Here is an 18,990-nt window from a genome sequence, read left to right as displayed (position 1 = left end):
ATTCAGTGTCCAACACTTTTATATGTCTCATCTTGTAGAACCTAGATGTTTTGGTCCCTCCTTACTACACTTGCCTCACTCATCTACACAGAGAGAAATGCATTCAGCTCTTTACTTAAATGTTTCAGTATTCCCTAAATTATTGTATTTAGTATATTCTGTGACACGTCAGAATCATTGTTATTTCTGAAGAAATAGATATCCTCCAAGAGTACAGTGACACATGAAATCAGAATTTTATCATTAACTTTTCAGAAAGTAGAAGTGATTCAAATGCTTATATATCTCTTTAGAGAGATTTTTACTTTTAGAATTTTTCTGTTGGTTGAGAATTCAACTTTCCTTCTTCAGTTCCTATCTATCTATCTATCTATCTATCTATCTATCTATCTATCTATCTATCTATCTATCATCTATCTATCATCTATTCAAATATTGTTGGATGTGTGGTCTTCCACTGGAGTATTGCCAACTTATCATGGGCTAAACTCACAGAGGAAACAGTCTCTTCCTCTCCCAACAGCTAACAATTGTCATTTGCTCCATGGTTAGGGGTGAGATTGTATGCCCCCTCTCTATGCTGGGATTTGGTCTGGCTTGGGTTTGCACAGTTTTGTGCACGGTATCACAATCACTGAGTTTCTATGTACCGCTGTCCTGTGTGTTCAGATGTTTCTTTGCAGTCATTCACTTCCTCTTGTTCTTACACTTTCTGCTTCCTCTTCTACACTGATCCTTGAGCCTTGGAGGGAGTTAGGGGTAGTATATGTGTTCCTTTTTAAAGCTGATCAATCTGCACCTTTTCATTTGGCCAAGTAGGGGTTTTCTATGTTAATCATCATCTACTGAAAATGTAAGATTCTCAGATGAGAGTTGAGTTATGAGTATAAGGACAAGCCATTAGCAGTGAGTTTAGTAATAAGTCCATTTAGCAGCATAATAGTATTAGTTTCTCTTGTAGGACCAATATTTTATCTAGCTGTAGGTTCTTGGGATGATAACCATCCAATTATGAGCCTCATGTTGTGGAGTGGGACCTAAATTCAAATATAAAGTTGTTTATTTCCATGATGTTCATGTTTATACTTCACCAATTAATGGACATGTCTTGCTAGGCCAGGCCAGGGTTCACAGCTGAGTGTGACAGATGATGACTTTTCTTGTTTAGCATCTTCCTGCCCTATGAAAGCTAGCTAGTAAGGATGAAGTTTCCAGGACTGCATCAGCTTGATTTTCATTACTCAACTATGTGATGTCTTTAGCAATGGGGTCTTATCGTCAAGTTCTCAAGGGTCACCAAGAGCTATGGCAATAGCCTGTAATTTTGAGGGAGCTGTCTATGGGACCTCATTATCCAACACTTTCTAGAGAAGTAGCCCATCCCTATCACTGGGCTATTTTTTGTTTGTTAGCCTCTGGTATCTAGTAGTGACATTCCTGTCCTGTTATAGGGTGACTCCATTTTAACTTTGTGTGTGTGTGTGTGTGTGTGTGTCTGTGTGTGTGTGTGTGTCTGTGTGTGTGTGTGTCTGTGTGTAAGGAAACTTTTTATAGTAGTGTGTTTCCATAAGTCTTTTCAAAAGATCTTTAGTGTTATTTACCCCTTCCCATAGTCTCTCTTCTACTTTCCTAGTTTAACCATTCCTATTCCATTATTCCTTCCTTTATCCTTTATAACAGTGTATTCTATTCCCCATGAAATCCCATAGCCTTTTAGTAACTCCCTGATCTCTATAGATATTCCACATGAAACACAAATATCTTAAGATTCAAAGCTAATATACATAGGTGGGAGAAAATTTGTGACATTTGTCTTTCTGGGTCTGGGCTACCTCATTCAGAATGATTGTTTCCAGCTCCATTCATTTACCTGCCAATTTCATTTTTAATAGTTGAATACTATTCAATTGTATAAATATGCCATATTTTTTATTATCTATTCATCAACTAAAAGGGATTCATGTGGAGAAGCAAGTATCTCTAGAGTAGGATATTAAGTCCTTTGGTCAAAAACCCAAGAGTGGTATAGCTGGATTATATGATCAATCTATTTTTAGCTTTTTGAGGGGCCTCCACATTGATTTTCATAGCAGTTGTCTCCATTTGCATTCTCACTAGCAGTGAATAAATGTTCCTCTTTCTCCACATACTCCCCAGTATTTGTTCTGATTTTATTGTTAATCTTAGCAATTCTGATTGGGGTAAGATGAAATATTAAAGTAGTTTTGATTTCCCTGGTGATTAAAGATGTCAAACATTTTTAGAAAATGTTCCTCAGCTATTTTTATTTAATCTTCTGGTAACTCCATGTTTAATTCTATGCTCCCTTCTTAATTGGGTTGTTTCTTTTCTTGTTTAATATTTTGAATTCTTTATACAGTCTAGATACTAACCCTCTGTTAGATGTATATCTGGTAGAGATTTTTTTTCAATCTTATACATTGACTCTAGCTATGGTGTCCTTCACTATACAGAAACTTTTTAATTTTATGAGGTCTCATTAATTAAATATGGGTCTCAATGCCTGCACCATCAAGATCCTGGTCAGAAAGTCTTTTATGTGGTAATAAGTTCAAGCATAGTCTCTACTTCCTCCTCTATTGGGTTCAGGATAGCAGGTCTCACATTGAAGTCCCTGATCCATTTGATGTTGAGTTTTGTGCAGGGTGAGAGATAAAAACCTAGTTTTATTCTTCTACAAGTAACTATCCACTTTGACCAGCACCATTTGTTAAAGATGCTGTCTTCCTCCAATATGTATTGTTGGTTTCCTTGTAGAAAATAAAAATGATGTGTGAGTATGGGTCTATGTGTGGGCCCTCAATTCTATTCCATTGGTCAATAAACTTGTTTTTATGTCAATACCATGCTATTTTCATTACCATAGCTCTAGAGTATAACTTGAAATTAAAACAAAATAAAAACTTTCAGCAGTACTTTTTTCAGTATTATTTTTGTTCTATTTTCATATTAAGTTTAAGATTTTTTCCAATTTCTATGAAGAATTATATTGTAATTTGAATAGGGATTTCATTGGCTTTTGGTAAGATGGACATTTTCACAATATTAATCTTACTAATCCATGAGCACAGGATGTTTTTCCATCATGTGATATCATTTTCAATTTTATTTTTTTAATGTCTTAACATTTTCATTGTACAAGCCTTTTACTTCCTTATTAGATTTATTCCAAGATTTTTTGAAACAATTTTGAATGATATTATTTCATTGATTTTCTTCTTGGTATATTTATCATTTGTATATAGGAAGGTTACTGATTTTTTGTTATTAATTTTGTATCCTGCTATTTTGCTGAATGTATTTATCACCTATTAGTTTTGTCATATATATATATATAAAATTATCTGCAAATTGAGATTCTTTGACTTCTTCCTTACCTACTTATATTCTCTTTATCACCTTCACCTGTCTTATTGTTCTAGCTGACACTTGAGGTACTATGTTGAACAGGGCTTGTAAGAGTTGACATCCTTTTTTTCATCCTGATTTTCTTTTAAAAGATTTATTTATTTATTACATATGCAGTGTTCTGCCTGCATGTATGCTTGCATGCCAGAAGAGGGCATCAGACCTCATTATAGATGGTTGTATGTGCATATATATAGCATGCAATAACAATTAATGAAAGAAAAGACCATAAATTTGAAAGAGCTCAGGGGGCGATATATAGGAGAATTTGAAGGGAAGAAAGAGAAAAGAGAAATATAATTATATTATAATCTCAAAAACAAAGTGAAAAAAAAAAGATATGTCCCCTATGTCCCTATTCTCTTCAGGACATTTAAAAAAGTATTTATTATTTATTTTTATGTGTATGGTTGTTTGCCTGCATGTATATCTGTACAACATGTGTGCCTTGTGCTTGCAGAAGCCAGTAGAGGACGTCATACCCCCCGGAACAGGAGTTACAGGTGGTTGCTATCCACTGTGTGGGTCCTGTAACTCAAAACTAGATCCCGTGAAAGAGAAACCAATATTTTTAACCACAGAGTCATCTCTCTCCAGCTCTTTCCTGGACTTTTACCATGAAGAGGTGTTAGATTTTGTCCAAAGACATTTTCTGATTCTGATGAGATCATGTGGTTTCTGTCCTTTAGTCTATTTATTTGGTGGATTATAGGTATTGATTTACGTATATTGAATCATCCTTGCATCTCTGGGATGAATATGATTTTATCATGATGAATAATGTTTTTGATGTGTCCTTAAATTTGATTTGAAAGTATCTTATTAAGAATTTTTGCATCTGTGTTCTTTAGAGATAATGGCCTATAATTGTCTTTTCTGTTGTAGTTTTTGATTCCTTGTCTGGTTTTGGTATCAATGCAATACTTTAAATACACTTTCCTTTTCTAGTTTGTGGACTATTTTGAGGAATTATGGTAATAGTTCTTTTTTTGAAGCCTGGTGGAATTCTTTACTGAATCCATTTAGCCCTCACCTTTTTTAGTTGGGTTATTTTTGCCTATTGCTTTTATTTCACTGGGTGTTTGAGTCTATTTAAAAATTTTATTTCATGTTGGCTTAATTTTGGTAGTGTGTACATATCTAGAAGATTATCCATTTCTTTCAGATTTTCTAGTTTGGTGGAATACACAACTAATATACTAAGAACAAAACAGTGGGTGTTACAAAGAGTTCAGGGTACCTGAATGTCTCTTGGATGATGAGAGAAACAGATCTCACACAAGAACAGTCAACTTAAATTTGGAGAGCTGGCTCTTTTATTTAATACACAGAAACCCACAGAGGGATTGAAAAAAATGTAGAAAATAGAAAAGATTTTCCAACTAATAGTAAGTAAAATATCTGTAAATGGTCCATAATGAAATGGAGATAAGTGATATATCTAACATAGAATTAAAAAAGATGCTTACAAAGATCAGTGGCAGGGGGTGGAAAAAGCAGTTTATGGACATGGCTTGTTATCCTATCTCTGCTGGCCTTATATTTTTTCCATTTTTCTATCTCTTAGCCTCTGATCTATTTTTAGGAAACATTTTCCTCCAGTTCTCTTGACTTTGTCTTTAATGCTTTAAGGATCTTTCTTGGTTCTGTTGCTTCCTGGAATATATATATATTCAGCAAGATTTTGAATTTATGGTATATACCCCAAGAGGGGCACTATTTAGTTGAAATCACTGTGTATAGCCTCAGCATGTGAAAAACCAAGGAATAATTGGGTTATACTATATAAAGCTCATGAGCTGAAGTGAATTCAGAGTCAGGCTCAGTGTTGTGAGTATAAGCTGTGAAGCTTTACAACAGGTTATGATGTCTTTTGTTTGTTTGTTTTTTTACTATTTTTATTATTTAAAACAATTTTAAATTTTGATGCAAAAATACTCAATAAAATATTGGTAAAGCGAATCCAAGAACACATCAAAAAATTATCTACCATGATCAAGCAGACTTCATCCTAGGGATGCGAGGATGGTTCAACATACAAAAATCTGTCAATGTAACCATATAAACAAACTGAAAGAAAAAAAAACCACCTGATCATCTCATTAGATGCTGAAAAAGCCTTTGACAAAAATCCAACACCCCTTCATGATAAAGGTCCTAGAGAGATCAGGAATACAAGGAACATACCTAAATATAATAAAGGCAATTTACAGCAAGCTGCCAGCCAACATCAAATTAAATGGAGAGAAACTCAAAGTGATTCCACTAAAATCAGGAACAAGAAAAGGCTAGTCACTCTCCCCACATTTATTCAATATAGTACTTGAAGTTCTAGCCACAGCAAAAAGATAACAAAAGGAGATCAAAGTGATAGAAATTGGAAAGGAAGAAGTTAAACTTTCACTATTTGCAGACGATATGATAGTGTATATAACTGACCCCAAAAAATTCTACCAGGGAACTCCTATAGCTGATAAACTCCTTCTGTAATGTGGCAGGATACAAGATTAACCCCCCCCCCCAAAATCAGTAGCCCTCCTATATACAAGTGATAAAAGGGCTGAGAAAGAAATCAGAGAAACATCACCCTTTACAATAGCCACAAATAACCTTGGGGTAACCTAGCTAAGCAAGTGAAGGACCTGTATGACAAGAACTTTAAGTCTCTGAAGGAAGAAATTTCAAATATATTTTGATTATATTTTTCTCTTTCCCCAAGTTTGTCCAGCTCCTCCTCCTCCTGACCCATATATTTCCTTTTATATCATCTTGGTTTGGTTTTGCCTTTGTGTCTCTTCTTCCTGAAAGTCTTTGGTGAACTTGAGTAGGACTGACATCTGTTTTAGCATGTCATGAATCAATGGCTGTGTTTTTCCTATGAAATAAGTGATTTTTCTCAACAGATCTTACAAGCAATGCACCATTTCACCTCGGATTTACAAGATCATCTCTATTCTACATATACTTAATGTATTTAATTTCTGAATTCCTTACCTTAAATGGTCCTGCATTTCCACTTAGATGTGATACCTGACCATGGTAATCTGTAGACTGGGTTCCCTCCTTATCCTTGACTTGTGTTTATCCTCTATGTGTTTTAATGGTCCTCTAAAAATAATATACTTTGCGATACTGAATGTTCCTGCTTGTATTCCTATTGAACTGTTTTCCCTTAAAAAAGAATTAAGAAAAAAAGGCAACTATAGCTTCTGAGGGTCCTTGAAAAGAAAAATGTCATGGGTTTATGATATCATTAGAAATTCTACTCTTTTTTCTAGGAAATAATTAGTGAAAAACCACAGAAGTAGAAATTATGATATTATAAGAACACCCACCCCCATCAATTCTATCACTTTCAATTCATAACTAGGTGAGTTTTCAGAATAGTCTAAAGAAATCAAGGAATAAATGTTTCAAAGTGATTTTTCTCTTGGTTTCCTGACTACGGTGTTTCCATGGGAACTGGCTTGACTGCCTAGAAGTAAGTTACCTGATAATAACAAGGAAGATGATGATGGGTACAATGTTCAAGACAAGAACACACAGCTTATGGCAGCATCAGTAGTGGCAGATCTGTACACTGAGGAGTGGGCTGCCTTGTTGTGTTACAAACTGAGTGCTATAACCATGCTTTAATAATAGATAATGTATATTATTTTCTATTTACAAGGGGTCATGTGCACATTGTATGAAATGTTTACAACATCCTATGAGAACTATTTCTACTGTAGAGATGATAAACAGAAGACTCATAGAAGTCAAATACTGCAGACTTGATAGTAATTCAAATCTTGAGGCTTCTACAAAATCCATTAATTTCCACTAACCACACATTTTTAAAAAATGTCTTTAGATTTATTTATCTTAATTACAAGGGTATGGATGATTTGCCTGCATGTATATATTGCAATATGTGCATATTTGGTGTCTGTGGAGGTTAAAAGAGAGTGTCCATTTCCCCTGGAACTGGAGTCATAGGTGGTTGTGAACCACCATATGGCTGCTGGGAACTGAACTGAACTGAACTGATGGTTCTTCATCACTGAACCATCTCTCCAGTGCCAACAATATGAATTCTTATTATGAAGTTAAACTTGAAAAATATATTCTCACTCTCCTTGAAATAATTTTTGAATTGTTGTACTAGTGTGTTGTGTTTTCCTGGCAGGTCATTGTACAGCGCTGCTTGTGTGGCAAGGACATGTCTCATGTGAAGGCTGCCTGCATCCTCTGTGGCTACCTGAAGCTGCTGCCCATGTTCCTTATGGTGATGCCAGGGATGATCAGCCGGATTCTGTACACAGGCAAGCCATGGATGCACGCATCCTCTTCTCCTATGCTTGGTGCCCGTGGTTTTCAAGATAAGAACAACTTTGATACGTTAGAATGAGTGATGGAAAAAGGCACTTCTGAGAGAAGGGTCAGAGGTGGAACATTTGGCAAATCTGTCACTTCTCTGTATCACTTCCAAATTTTGCCTGTCTGTTTATAGACATTTGAAACTGTGTGTCTTAGTTAGGGTTCTGTTGCTGTGAAGAGACACTATAACCATGGCAACTCTTATAAAGGAAAACATTTAATGGCAGCTGGTTTATAGGTCCAGAGATTTAGTCCATTATCAACATGGTGAGAAGCATGGTGGCATGCAGGCAGACATGGTGCTAAAGGAGCAGCTGACAGTACTACATCTAGATTGGCAGGCAGCAGGAAGAGAGAGTGGCACTGGGCTTGGCCTGGACTTCCGAAACCCCAATGCTCACCCCCAGTGACACAGTTCCTCTAACAAGGCCACACCTCCCAATAATACCACTCCCTGTGAGCCTATGGGGGCCATTTTTATTCAAACCACTACACTGTGCATCCTGTACCCATGAGTGGATTTAATGTAAGATAGTCCAGAAATGTACTGGGTGATGAAGTGGGATTGAGCTAGGGTAAGTTAGCGGAGCTGTTGTGGTTAGATGCAGCAATGTCTTTGACCAAGAAGGTCTTAGAGGAGCATGCTCACTTCTTGGTTCCTCTGAGACAACCACAAAATTAAATTCCTTGTCAATGTTTACAATCATGTTGTTGGTAAAAAGGAATTTCTAAGTTAGATGAGAATAAATACTTGTTGATATTTTTCTTTGAAATTTTATTCTATTTTTCCACGAAAAGTAAAGGAAATGCAACCAATTTGTTTTGATGAGTGGAAGACACATTTCTCTATTGGTGGAATCACCAAATTGCACAGCATTTGCTGTATTTTCCTAAGCAGGCCAGTGTCATTCATTTAAATTCCAAGATGACCTTCAGTGACCATTATCTCATCCTTTGCATCATTGTTGTATTGTTCATAACAATGAAGAATGTAGACATAGCTAAGGGGCAAGGAATAGCTAAATAATGACTGTAACCCCACCCCCGGCCTTATAGAACACCATACACAAGATCTTGAAGTCTGTGTCAAAGCTTTGAGAAATATTGAGATTATTATGTTAAATGTAGAAATAAAGACCCAAAATATCTCAATAGTGGTTAAATAAGACATTTCTTCAGGGTGAGATAGCTCAGTCTGTAAAATGCCAGCCACAAAATCATTAAGATCTGAGTTCAGAACCCCAAGAACCCTATGAAAGCCAGGTGAAGCGTCTATAACCCCAGTGCTGAAATGGCAGGGGCAGGTCGATCCCCAGAGCTCATTGGCCACCAGCCTAGCCAAAACTGTAGGCTCCAAGTTCAGGGAGAGACTCTGCCTCAAAACTCTTGCTGTATAAGCATGAGTATCCGATTATGGGCATCCAGCACCCAGGAAAAAGCCAGGCACGGAAGTATATGGTGTAACTCCAGTCCTGGGAGGTAGAGCCAAGAGGATCCTGTGTCTTGCTACCCAGATAATTCAGTTGAAATAGTGAGTACTCAGTTCAGTGAGAGATGCTGATCAAAAGATAAGGAGGAGGGCTATAGAGAAAGATAGTTAATACTGACCTCTGGCCTCCACACACGCACATACACACAGATACACATACCTATGTTTATATAACATGAACATGGATATACTGCATAAACGAATACTGTTTCTTGGTGAACAAGAATTATGAAAGAACAAAAATAATTTTTGAAAAGTCAATGTGTTCAAGTATTCTTGGTTTAGGTGGTTCTTTATCAGATTTTTTTCTAAACAATCATAATATGCTCCAAGTTAAAATTTCATCAAGGTATTGTACACATCTCAAAGTGACAAATGCCATCACCTAATTGAATTGTCACCCCGATGATCCTCGTGAGTAACACTTTAGATGCTTAGAACTGGATAAGCATGACTGGGTGTAGGACTTAGCTTCCTGAGGGGAGGAGGTGTTGTTTTGGAATTCACTGCTTCTGAGAAAATTGAGTCTTATCTGAGGATGGGGATGTCTCCCTTGTCTGTCCTAATGCTAACTACGTCCAAAAGGGATCCCTGCCCCCTCAGGTCAGTGCCAGGGGAGCTACCAGTTTGAGACACTGTGGGAGGCTCTGTGCTGAGCAAGGAGTAACTAGATCCATGGTATCAAATTCAAAGTTTAGCATCCATTTTTAGGTGATTATAGCTTCTCTCATCTATGATCTTGCATCTTACCTCTGTCCCGTTTGCTGATTGTATTGAGTTGCATCCTGCTCAATGAACTGTATCTCTTTCCAGATAAGGTGGCCTGCGTTGTGCCTTCTGAGTGTGTGAAACAGTGCGGCACTGAAGTTGGCTGCACCAACTACGCCTACCCTACACTGGTCCTGGAATTGATGCCTAATGGTTGGTAAACATCCATATCATGTCTCAGAGGGAAACATGGGCCATGAGGAAGGGCTATGGAGGAATTCAGACCTAGTCATCAGATGTCTCTTGAGAACCAGTCACAGTCTACCAGTCACACACTGGTTGGGTCTGGAGATCTCGGAGAGGAGCTAACTTCTGTTAGAGGATACTGCTTAGGGTAGAGAATCTCTCCCAGCTCAGTTAGCATTAAATGGCTTGTTAGCCAAAGAAAAGGTTACAAATGTGCAAACTCAGGAGACTAGAAGTTAAGTTTTCCTTGACATCTTCAGAACAATACCTCTCAATCTACATGCTTTATACCTAAGTGCATACCGTTTTCAGACATTGCTTTGGATCTTATAATTCATCAGTAAAGTAAGTACAGTTGCCCTACACCTTGGAACTCATTGTAGTTTTTCAGTGTAGATAGTAGGCTGCATGAGGATCAGATTACTCAAATTTCCAGCGATGATCATTGCTGTGGGCAGCATAGAGAAAGATACAGAGCTCAGAAGTGACTGGGTGGTCTGGGATCTTGTCTAACGGTTTTGTGCTGACTTTCCTCCCTGATACACACAAACATGTTCAGGATAAAAGGAATGTACTCCACACACTCAAAGTAGTGTGCATGTCATCTACCCTGTACTGGGAGGCCTGGAGTCATTACTAATGGGTGGAAGTAGCTGAACTGTGAAACTCCCTCAATGATTTAAAACCAGCTTTGCCCATAAAGGTTTATCAGCAATATCACCTGCGAGGACTCTATCCAATTCTCAGAGTCTTCAGGAAGCCAAGAGTTTCTCCCCCAAAGAAAGATAGTACCATATTATTTCCATTCTTCCAAAGTAGTTTCCAGCACATGACCTTTAAGTAAACATTTAGCACTAAATTTATGCACTGGATCATTCTCAGATTACTAGAGGAAAATGCAATAATGGATGATCTTGTGACTTGCCTAAGAAGAACATACCCAGAGTGTGACTTTCTGTGCCCCCTCTTTCATGCTCTTGTCAGGTATGGAGGCCCAACGTGTGTCACTAGACACATCCACCCCTGCTGAGGGCCCTTACCTCCTGCCCCCACCCCTAGGCATAAATCCTAGGCTCCAACCAGCAAGTCCACCCACCCCACAAATTCTAGCCATTCCCACTGTGCGAGCCCCTTTCTGGGTAGACACAAGAATCAGGCCACCAACTCCATCCATCCCCATGACCCAAGGACTGCTCCTTTCCAGATAGAGTCATTAGGCATACACCAGCAACTCCACCCTCTCCGATGACTTACCTTTGAACATTTGCATTCCATGCCCACAGTGCCTCCTCTTCAAGTAGGGATCCTAGAAGCACATCTTCAACTCCATCAGAACCCTTTGCCTGAGGGAAAAGTCCTGAGTACCACCTCTATGGTCCTTGTTCAACAATAAGTTCAATAATGCTCTCAAATCTATAAAAATGAGACATGAACTATCATACTGGAGCAGAAAACAGCGTCCACTTTTTTGCTGCTTCCAAGAAACACAATCACCACCATTGATAGTCACCACCAAAGGGTAAAATGTTAGAAAAAAGTATTCAAAGTGGAAGGAACTAAGAAACAAGCAGGAAGAGCTATTCTAATATACAATGAAATAGACTTCAAACTAAAACTAGTCAAAAGAAATAAAGAGGGCCACTTTATACACATTAAAGGGAATATTCAATGATAAGATATTACAATTCTAAATATATATGCACCAAAATGAAGAGACACCCAGTTTTATAAAATAAACACTATTAGATTTAAAATCATAGATTGACTACAACACAGTGATAATTGATAATTTTAATACATAACTCTATTCAATAGATGGATCAACTGGAAAAAATGAAATACAGAAATTCTGTAGTTAATAGCATCATAAATCAAAAGGACTAAATTGTGTCTATAGAACATTCCATCCAAACACCGAGAAATACACATCATAGAACTTTCTCCAAAATAGACTACATATCATGAAAAAAAAAATTTGTCTCAACAAATTTAGGAAATTTGAAATGATGTCTTGCATTCTATATGACCACTATACATCAAAGATGGATATCAATAACACAGGAATGGGAGAAAGTATGCAAATCCATGAAAGTGAAACAACACACTACTCAGCCAAATTGACTGAAAGAAGAAATCAAGAAAACCTTTTTAAATCCTAGATCTGAATGAAAATGAGAACACAAAATACCTAAAACTACGAGACATGATGAAGGCAGCCATGAGAAAAAAGTTCACATCTTTATATACCTACATCTAAAATTTTAAGAGATCTCAAATAACTTAATGATGTACCTGACAGCTTTAGAAAACAAGAATGATCAACAATTCCCTATCAAATAGTCAAAAGTATATAATCAAAATCAGGGCTGAAATTAATGAAATGAAAACAAAAAGTAATGATACAAAGAATGAGTGAAATAAAGAACTGGTTTTATGAAATGTTTAACAAGATTGACAAACATTAACAAAATTATCCAGAAGAAAGAGAACTGTGGTCCAAATAAATAAAATAAGGAATAAAAAGGGGAAGAAATTCAGAGAATCACAAGGATATACTTTAAGAACTCATAACCCATCAAAGTGGAAAATCTAATAGAAATGGATTAACTAAATGTATACAACCTACCAAAGTTAAATCAAGATTAAATAAATAATTTAAATAGACCATAACATCTAGCAAGATTAAAAACTGTAATTAGTAATCTCCCAACTAAAAAATAAGGCCCAGGGCCAGATAGATAAACTGTAGAATCATACCAGAATTATGACCAATACTTCTGAAACTATTTTGCAAAATAGAAAAGGATATTTTCCAAATTCCCTCTACAAATCCAATATTATCATGATACCAAAGCAAGAAAAGACCCAACAACAAAAAAGAAAATTATAGACCAATATGTATCATTAACTTCAATATAAAAGTTTTCAATGGATTGCTTATAAACAGAAAAGGGCACTGCAAAAAGATTATCCACCATGATCAAGTCAACTTCATCCCAGAGAAGCAGAGATAGTTCAACAAACATAAATTAATAGACATAATTCACCACATAAATAGACACAAGCGCAAAATCACACATTCATCTCCTTAGATGCAGAAAAGATCTTTAACAAAATCCAACATCCATTTATGATAAAAATTCCTGGAGGAAATAAGGTTACTGGGGACATATCCATATAAAAGGCAATATATAGGAATCCCACAACAAAAATCCTCAACAAAGAAAAACTCAAAGTATTTACACACACACACACACACACACACACACACACACACACACACACACGGAACAAGACATGAATGTCCACTTTCTCCATACCTACTCAACATAGTACTTGAAGTCTTTGCCAGAGCAATAAAATAAGTGAAGAGAATACAGATAGGAAAGTAGAAGTCAAACTGTGTTTATTTGTGAATGATGATTTTGCATATAAAAGACTATAAAGATTCCACTAGAAAACTCTAGCTGATAAATAAAACTACACACAGAAAATTTTCATGATACAAATTTAACACACACAATAAAACCAGTAGCCTTTTTATATACAAATGATGAACACACCCAAAAATAAATAAATAAATAAATAAATAAAGGAAGCAATAGCATTCCAAATACCCTCAATAAATTATCTTTGAAGAAATCTAAGTAAGAAACTGAAGGACTTATACAACAAAAACTTTAAAATACTAAAAAAAAAAAAAAAAAAAAAAAACTGTAGAAGATACCAGAAAATAGAAAAAGCTCCAATGCTCATGAATAGGTAAGATGAAAATTGTGAATATTGTGAAAATAGTCAGCCATCCTACCAAAAACAATTCTCAGATTCCCTACAATTATCAAAATTCCAACACAGATTTTAAAAGAAATTGAGAAAATAACTTGAAACTTCATATGGAAATATATATTTTAAAAAAACATAATAACCAAAATAATCTTGAACAGCAAAAAACTGCTGGAGGCATCACTGTCCAAAATTTCAAGTTATACTGCAGAGCTAAAACAGACTCATTGATTAAAGAGATAGAATTGAGGACCCACATATAAACTCATACTCTTACAACCACCTGATCTTATCTTTTCTTTTTTGACAAAGAGACCAATGATACAATATTGGAGAAAAGTTAGTGTCTTCAAAAATAATGTTGGTCAAATTGGATAGCTATACAATGAGATCCCCTTTTTATCATCTGCACAAAACAGAACTCCAAATAGATCAAGGATCTCAACACATGACCTGATATCATGAGTCTGACAGAGGAGAAAGTAGAAAATTCACTTGAATTTATCAGCTCAGGAAAGGACTTTCTGAACATGAATTCGATAGTGCAGGCATTAAAACCATCAATTAATTATGTGACCTCATAAACTAAAACATTTGTATACAGTGAATGACATAATCAAATGAAGAAGTATTCCAGAGAATGGAGGGGCAGGGGGGAATCTTTATCAACTATACATCTGACAGAGGGTCAATGAATTTCTCAATCTGAGAAGTTTCTTTTTGCAGTAGAAGGTAATTAGAATAAGAAACTACAGAATGCTTAGTCCTAAGTGGAGCAAATGAACCATAGCCCCTTTTCCCAATACTCAGGGATCATTATAGGAGAATATGAAGACAGAGTATAATAGACAGGGACAGCAAGTGGCTACAAGAAAACAGTGTCTTCTGGGCAGTTACATATAAGAGCTCAAGGCAGTTGCATTAGCATGCACAGGATCTGCAAAACCCCCAGGCAGACAAAGCCCAGCATAGATATGGGAGTTGAGCATGAAATCTCATAGCTGTATAGCTATTGGCAATTGTTAGCTCCTAGGGGAGGAAGAAACAGTTGTCTCTAAGTGTTTAGCCTCTTGTAAGCTAAACATGATCCTATGGAAGACAATACATCCAAGAACGTTTGGGTAGTGCAATTTGGTCTTGATATTTTTGGGTTTTTTTGGCGGGGGTAGATACGGAGTTGGGTAGTTAGAGAAAGGGAGATGAATCTGAAAAAGAGTTGGAGGTGGGAGTAAATATGGTCAAAACTCATTGTAGGACACTCGAAAAGCACTAGTAAAATTTTGAGAAGAATTCTCAGACTGAGAGTTTGCAAAATCCAGTAATTTATTTTCAGCAGAAACAATTGAATTTATGAAATGTAGTTTCAAGTGTATACTTCTTTTTAAGAAACTAATTCAGTATCAAAGCACACACTAAGCTAAATCTGAGCAATGAACCTTAGAAAATATTTGCATTATAAATCTAGATATTTACATCTTAAGCTAATTTTAAATTATAGAAACTAACTAGCCACATGATGGCTTTGTATTTTAAAAATTAAATTCTCAGATTAAAAGTCAAGCATTTCACTACCACATTGTTTTTTTTATATTCAAGTACGGTTAATTTGATTGAACCTTGTTATAAATATTCTGTAATGATGTATTCACTTTACATGAATAATCATAGTATCCAACACACAATTGAACCTCTACTGTGTTTCAATGACTTTCTAAACCTTTTGTGTGCTTTAACTGGTTAAATTTCCAAGAAAAATTCAGTGATGATGTACACTGATAATTATATTATCTAATAACTTTGTAAGTGACGGTTTCGCCTTTGCATGGCTCTTTGATGTAGTAAATCACTCATAAGCCATGACATCCCCTCTAACCAGAGCTTTACCCTCTCCTGACCCCAGGACTTCGAGGCCTGATGCTGTCAGTCATGTTGGCCTCTCTCATGAGTAGCCTGACCTCCATCTTCAACAGCGCCAGCACCCTCTTCACCATGGACCTCTACACCAAGATGAGGAAGAAGGCATCTGAGAGAGAGCTCCTGATTGCTGGACGGTGAGGGAACCTGGTCTCTGCCTAGCACTCCTCTGAGGAGGGTGCATGTAGATAGGAACTACAGACCCCTGGTCTCTGGATTCAGTGAAACTAAAAATGTAGTTCTACCATGGGAAGAATCATGGGGAATGTTCAATTCAACCTTTCTCTTTACAGACACAAACATTTTAGTTTACTTACTTATTCCTTCCCCTCTTCATTGTCCCTACACCATATCTTCACAAAACTTCATCCATGTTTAATGGGATATACTTCGTATTGTAAGTCTGATAGCTAACTGTGTTTCCTTTAACAGTTTCTATGCATACCACATGGAGATGAGAAACTTCCTCATCCACACACTTAACACAGGGAAGTTTACCAACTGCATTCACTAAAGGATGAGCATGCTAGATAGAGACAGACCCCCAAAGAGATAAAATCCAAGAGGCTGCCTGGAGAGTTTTATCAACCCAATGGATCCTGGTAGCCTTGGGGCCTTGAAGACAGTAAGATGGATGGAAACAAGAAGAAATAATAGCCAATGTGGCATCCTTTTCTCCTTTTAATTTTCAAGCAGAATCGATATTGAGATATATTTTAATTTTTAAGTTATTATTTATTTTAATTAAAATACAATTATACAATTACCCCTCCTTTTATTCCCATTAACCCCCATTTCTCCTGCCTCGAACCCCTTCCATGTCCTGCTACACACCTTCTCAAATTCATGGCCTTTTTTTAAGATTATTATATATACATACACACATCCTGCTGAGTCTGTCAGTGACACTTTTATGTATATGATTTTAAGTCTGACCACTTGATAACTAATTAGGGCACTCATCCCTGGGGAAGACTAATTTTCTCTTTCAGTAGTCATTAATTGCTTATTGTTATTTGTCTAGGGGTGGGGACCTTGTGATATTTCGTCCTTCTGTATTAGCACATCTGTTCATGTTGTTATTGTTCAGGTTTTTTTTTTAGGCAGCAATAATGTTCATATGTCATGGGTATAGTTTCCCTGCCATTTCTAGGAGACATAATCTCACAGGGATATTCTAGTCCTCTGGCTCTGATAATCTTCTGTGATAATCTCTGAGCCTTGGGTGTAAGGATTTATGTTGTAGATGTATCCTCTGGAGATACGCATGCCAATACCTGATATCTGCATTTTGACCAGTTGTTTTCTGTAATTGTATCCACTTGCTGCAAAGAAAAGCTTCTTGAATAAGGGGTGAGATGTATACTTATCCATGAATATAAAGATAAGTGCATAGAATACAGTTAGTAATTCTGTGGGCTCAGTGAAGTGGTATAGTCTGTTCTCCTCTAAGATCGATGACCTCACTAATCCAAGGTAATTGGCTGGGTATCAGGCATAATTTTCCTCCCTGTTGAGGCAGTTTTCAGTCCAATTAGAGAACCGTTGGTTACAGTCAAACCCTGAGTGCCACTTCTGCACCTTTAGGGTGTCTTGCCATGCTGGTCATTGTGAGTCCTAGGTATCATCATCAGGCAGGACTACTGATGGCTTCCCTTCCTTGGCAGCTTGCACAGCACATTCTAATACTAGGAAAAATAGACTTCCAGGAAGAGGCTTTCAGGTTAGATCCGGCTTGAATCTTCTGAGTCCTTGTCCAGAGGCTATCTATGGCATCTTGGGGAACAGGACCTTACCTTCTACCTCTGGGAAGGAGCCAACAGCAATAGTAATAGCCTATATTGTTTTATGTATCTCCTGAACTACCCTCATCAACAACTCAGGGGGAGCTTTTTTGTGCCAGACACTGGGGTTTTTGTTAGATGACAGCCTATGGCTCTCGTAGAAAGTTATGTCAGCCCAACTGTCACAACTTCGTTTAAAATAGATATGTCTACACACACACACACACACACACACACACACACACACACACACACACACACACATATATAGTGTATGCAATTTTAGGTGAATATATAAAAAGATATGAGGTCTTATTAAGGCTGTTTCAAGCAAGCTCAGAGTTATTTGTCCCGACTCCCTTCTTCTTCTGAATTGATCTCCCTTCCTACTACCCAATGAAAGCTGCCTGCTTGTTTTTCTCACTTCCCCCAACATAGTGACTGTCTCCTGGCTCCCATAGTTCCTTTTTACTTTCTGCCATTTTTCCAAGTCATATACTACTCACGTACGATGATTTGAAATGAAGAACCACGAATTAGAGAAATGTGTGTGTGTGTGTGTGTGTGTGTGTGTGTTTGTCACATTTTCACTAGCCATTTGTCAGACAAAGGTCATTTCTGCTGTTTTCATTTCCTAGCTATTGTGACTAGAACGGCAATGAACATTGCTTATCAAGTATCTGTGAAGCAGGGTATTGAGTTCTTTGCTCGTATGTCCAAGTGTGGTATATCTGAATCATATGATAGATTTATTTTTGGCTTTTTGAGAGTTCCCCACACTGATTCTAAAATGACTGCACTACTTTACAATCACACCAATAGCAAGTGAGGGCTCCTGTTCCCCCAAATCTCTCCAGAATTTGTTGTTAGATGTCTTGTTGATATTAACCAGTCTGACTTGGATAAGATGGCATCTCAAAGTTGTTTTAAATTACATTTCATTAACTGATAGAGCTGATAAATATTTTTGAGATACTTTTTTTTTTTTTTTTAGCAATTTTATTTCTTCTTTTGAGAACTTTCCATTGAGATCTGTAGCTCACTTTCTCAATGTGTCTTCTTTAAAAACCTTTTTTTTATTGTGGATTTTTTTTATTTTATAAAAACCTTTTTAAAGGTTGTTTTTATATTCTGGTATTAATCCAGTGCCACATGTATGGCTGACAAAAATTCTCTTTCATTCTGTAGGGTTCCTCTTCACTCCACTGATTGTCTCAGTGGCTGCGCAGAAGCTTTTAATTTTCATGAGGTTATGCCTATCAATTATTAGCTTTAATT

At 36.7% G+C, this 18,990-nt stretch overlaps 1 protein-coding gene across 1 annotated transcript in view; it reads left to right on the top strand.

The window, feature by feature from the left end:
- The window catches only part of LOC102902787 (solute carrier family 5 member 4B), a 73,090-nt gene that overhangs the window by 41,346 nt on the left and 12,754 nt on the right, over nt 1-18,990 (top strand). The window contains exons 9-11 of the mRNA XM_076558621.1: nt 7,598-7,733; nt 10,091-10,198; nt 15,915-16,065. Of these exons, the coding sequence (XP_076414736.1) occupies nt 7,598-7,733; nt 10,091-10,198; nt 15,915-16,065 (395 nt within the window). The remainder of the gene's footprint in view (nt 1-7,597; nt 7,734-10,090; nt 10,199-15,914; nt 16,066-18,990) is intronic.

This window comes from Peromyscus maniculatus, chromosome 21 (assembly GCF_049852395.1).
Source record: "Peromyscus maniculatus bairdii isolate BWxNUB_F1_BW_parent chromosome 21, HU_Pman_BW_mat_3.1, whole genome shotgun sequence".
NCBI classification, from domain to species: Eukaryota; Metazoa; Chordata; class Mammalia; order Rodentia; family Cricetidae; genus Peromyscus; species Peromyscus maniculatus.
This window is presented reverse-complemented; position numbering and strand designations above follow the sequence as displayed.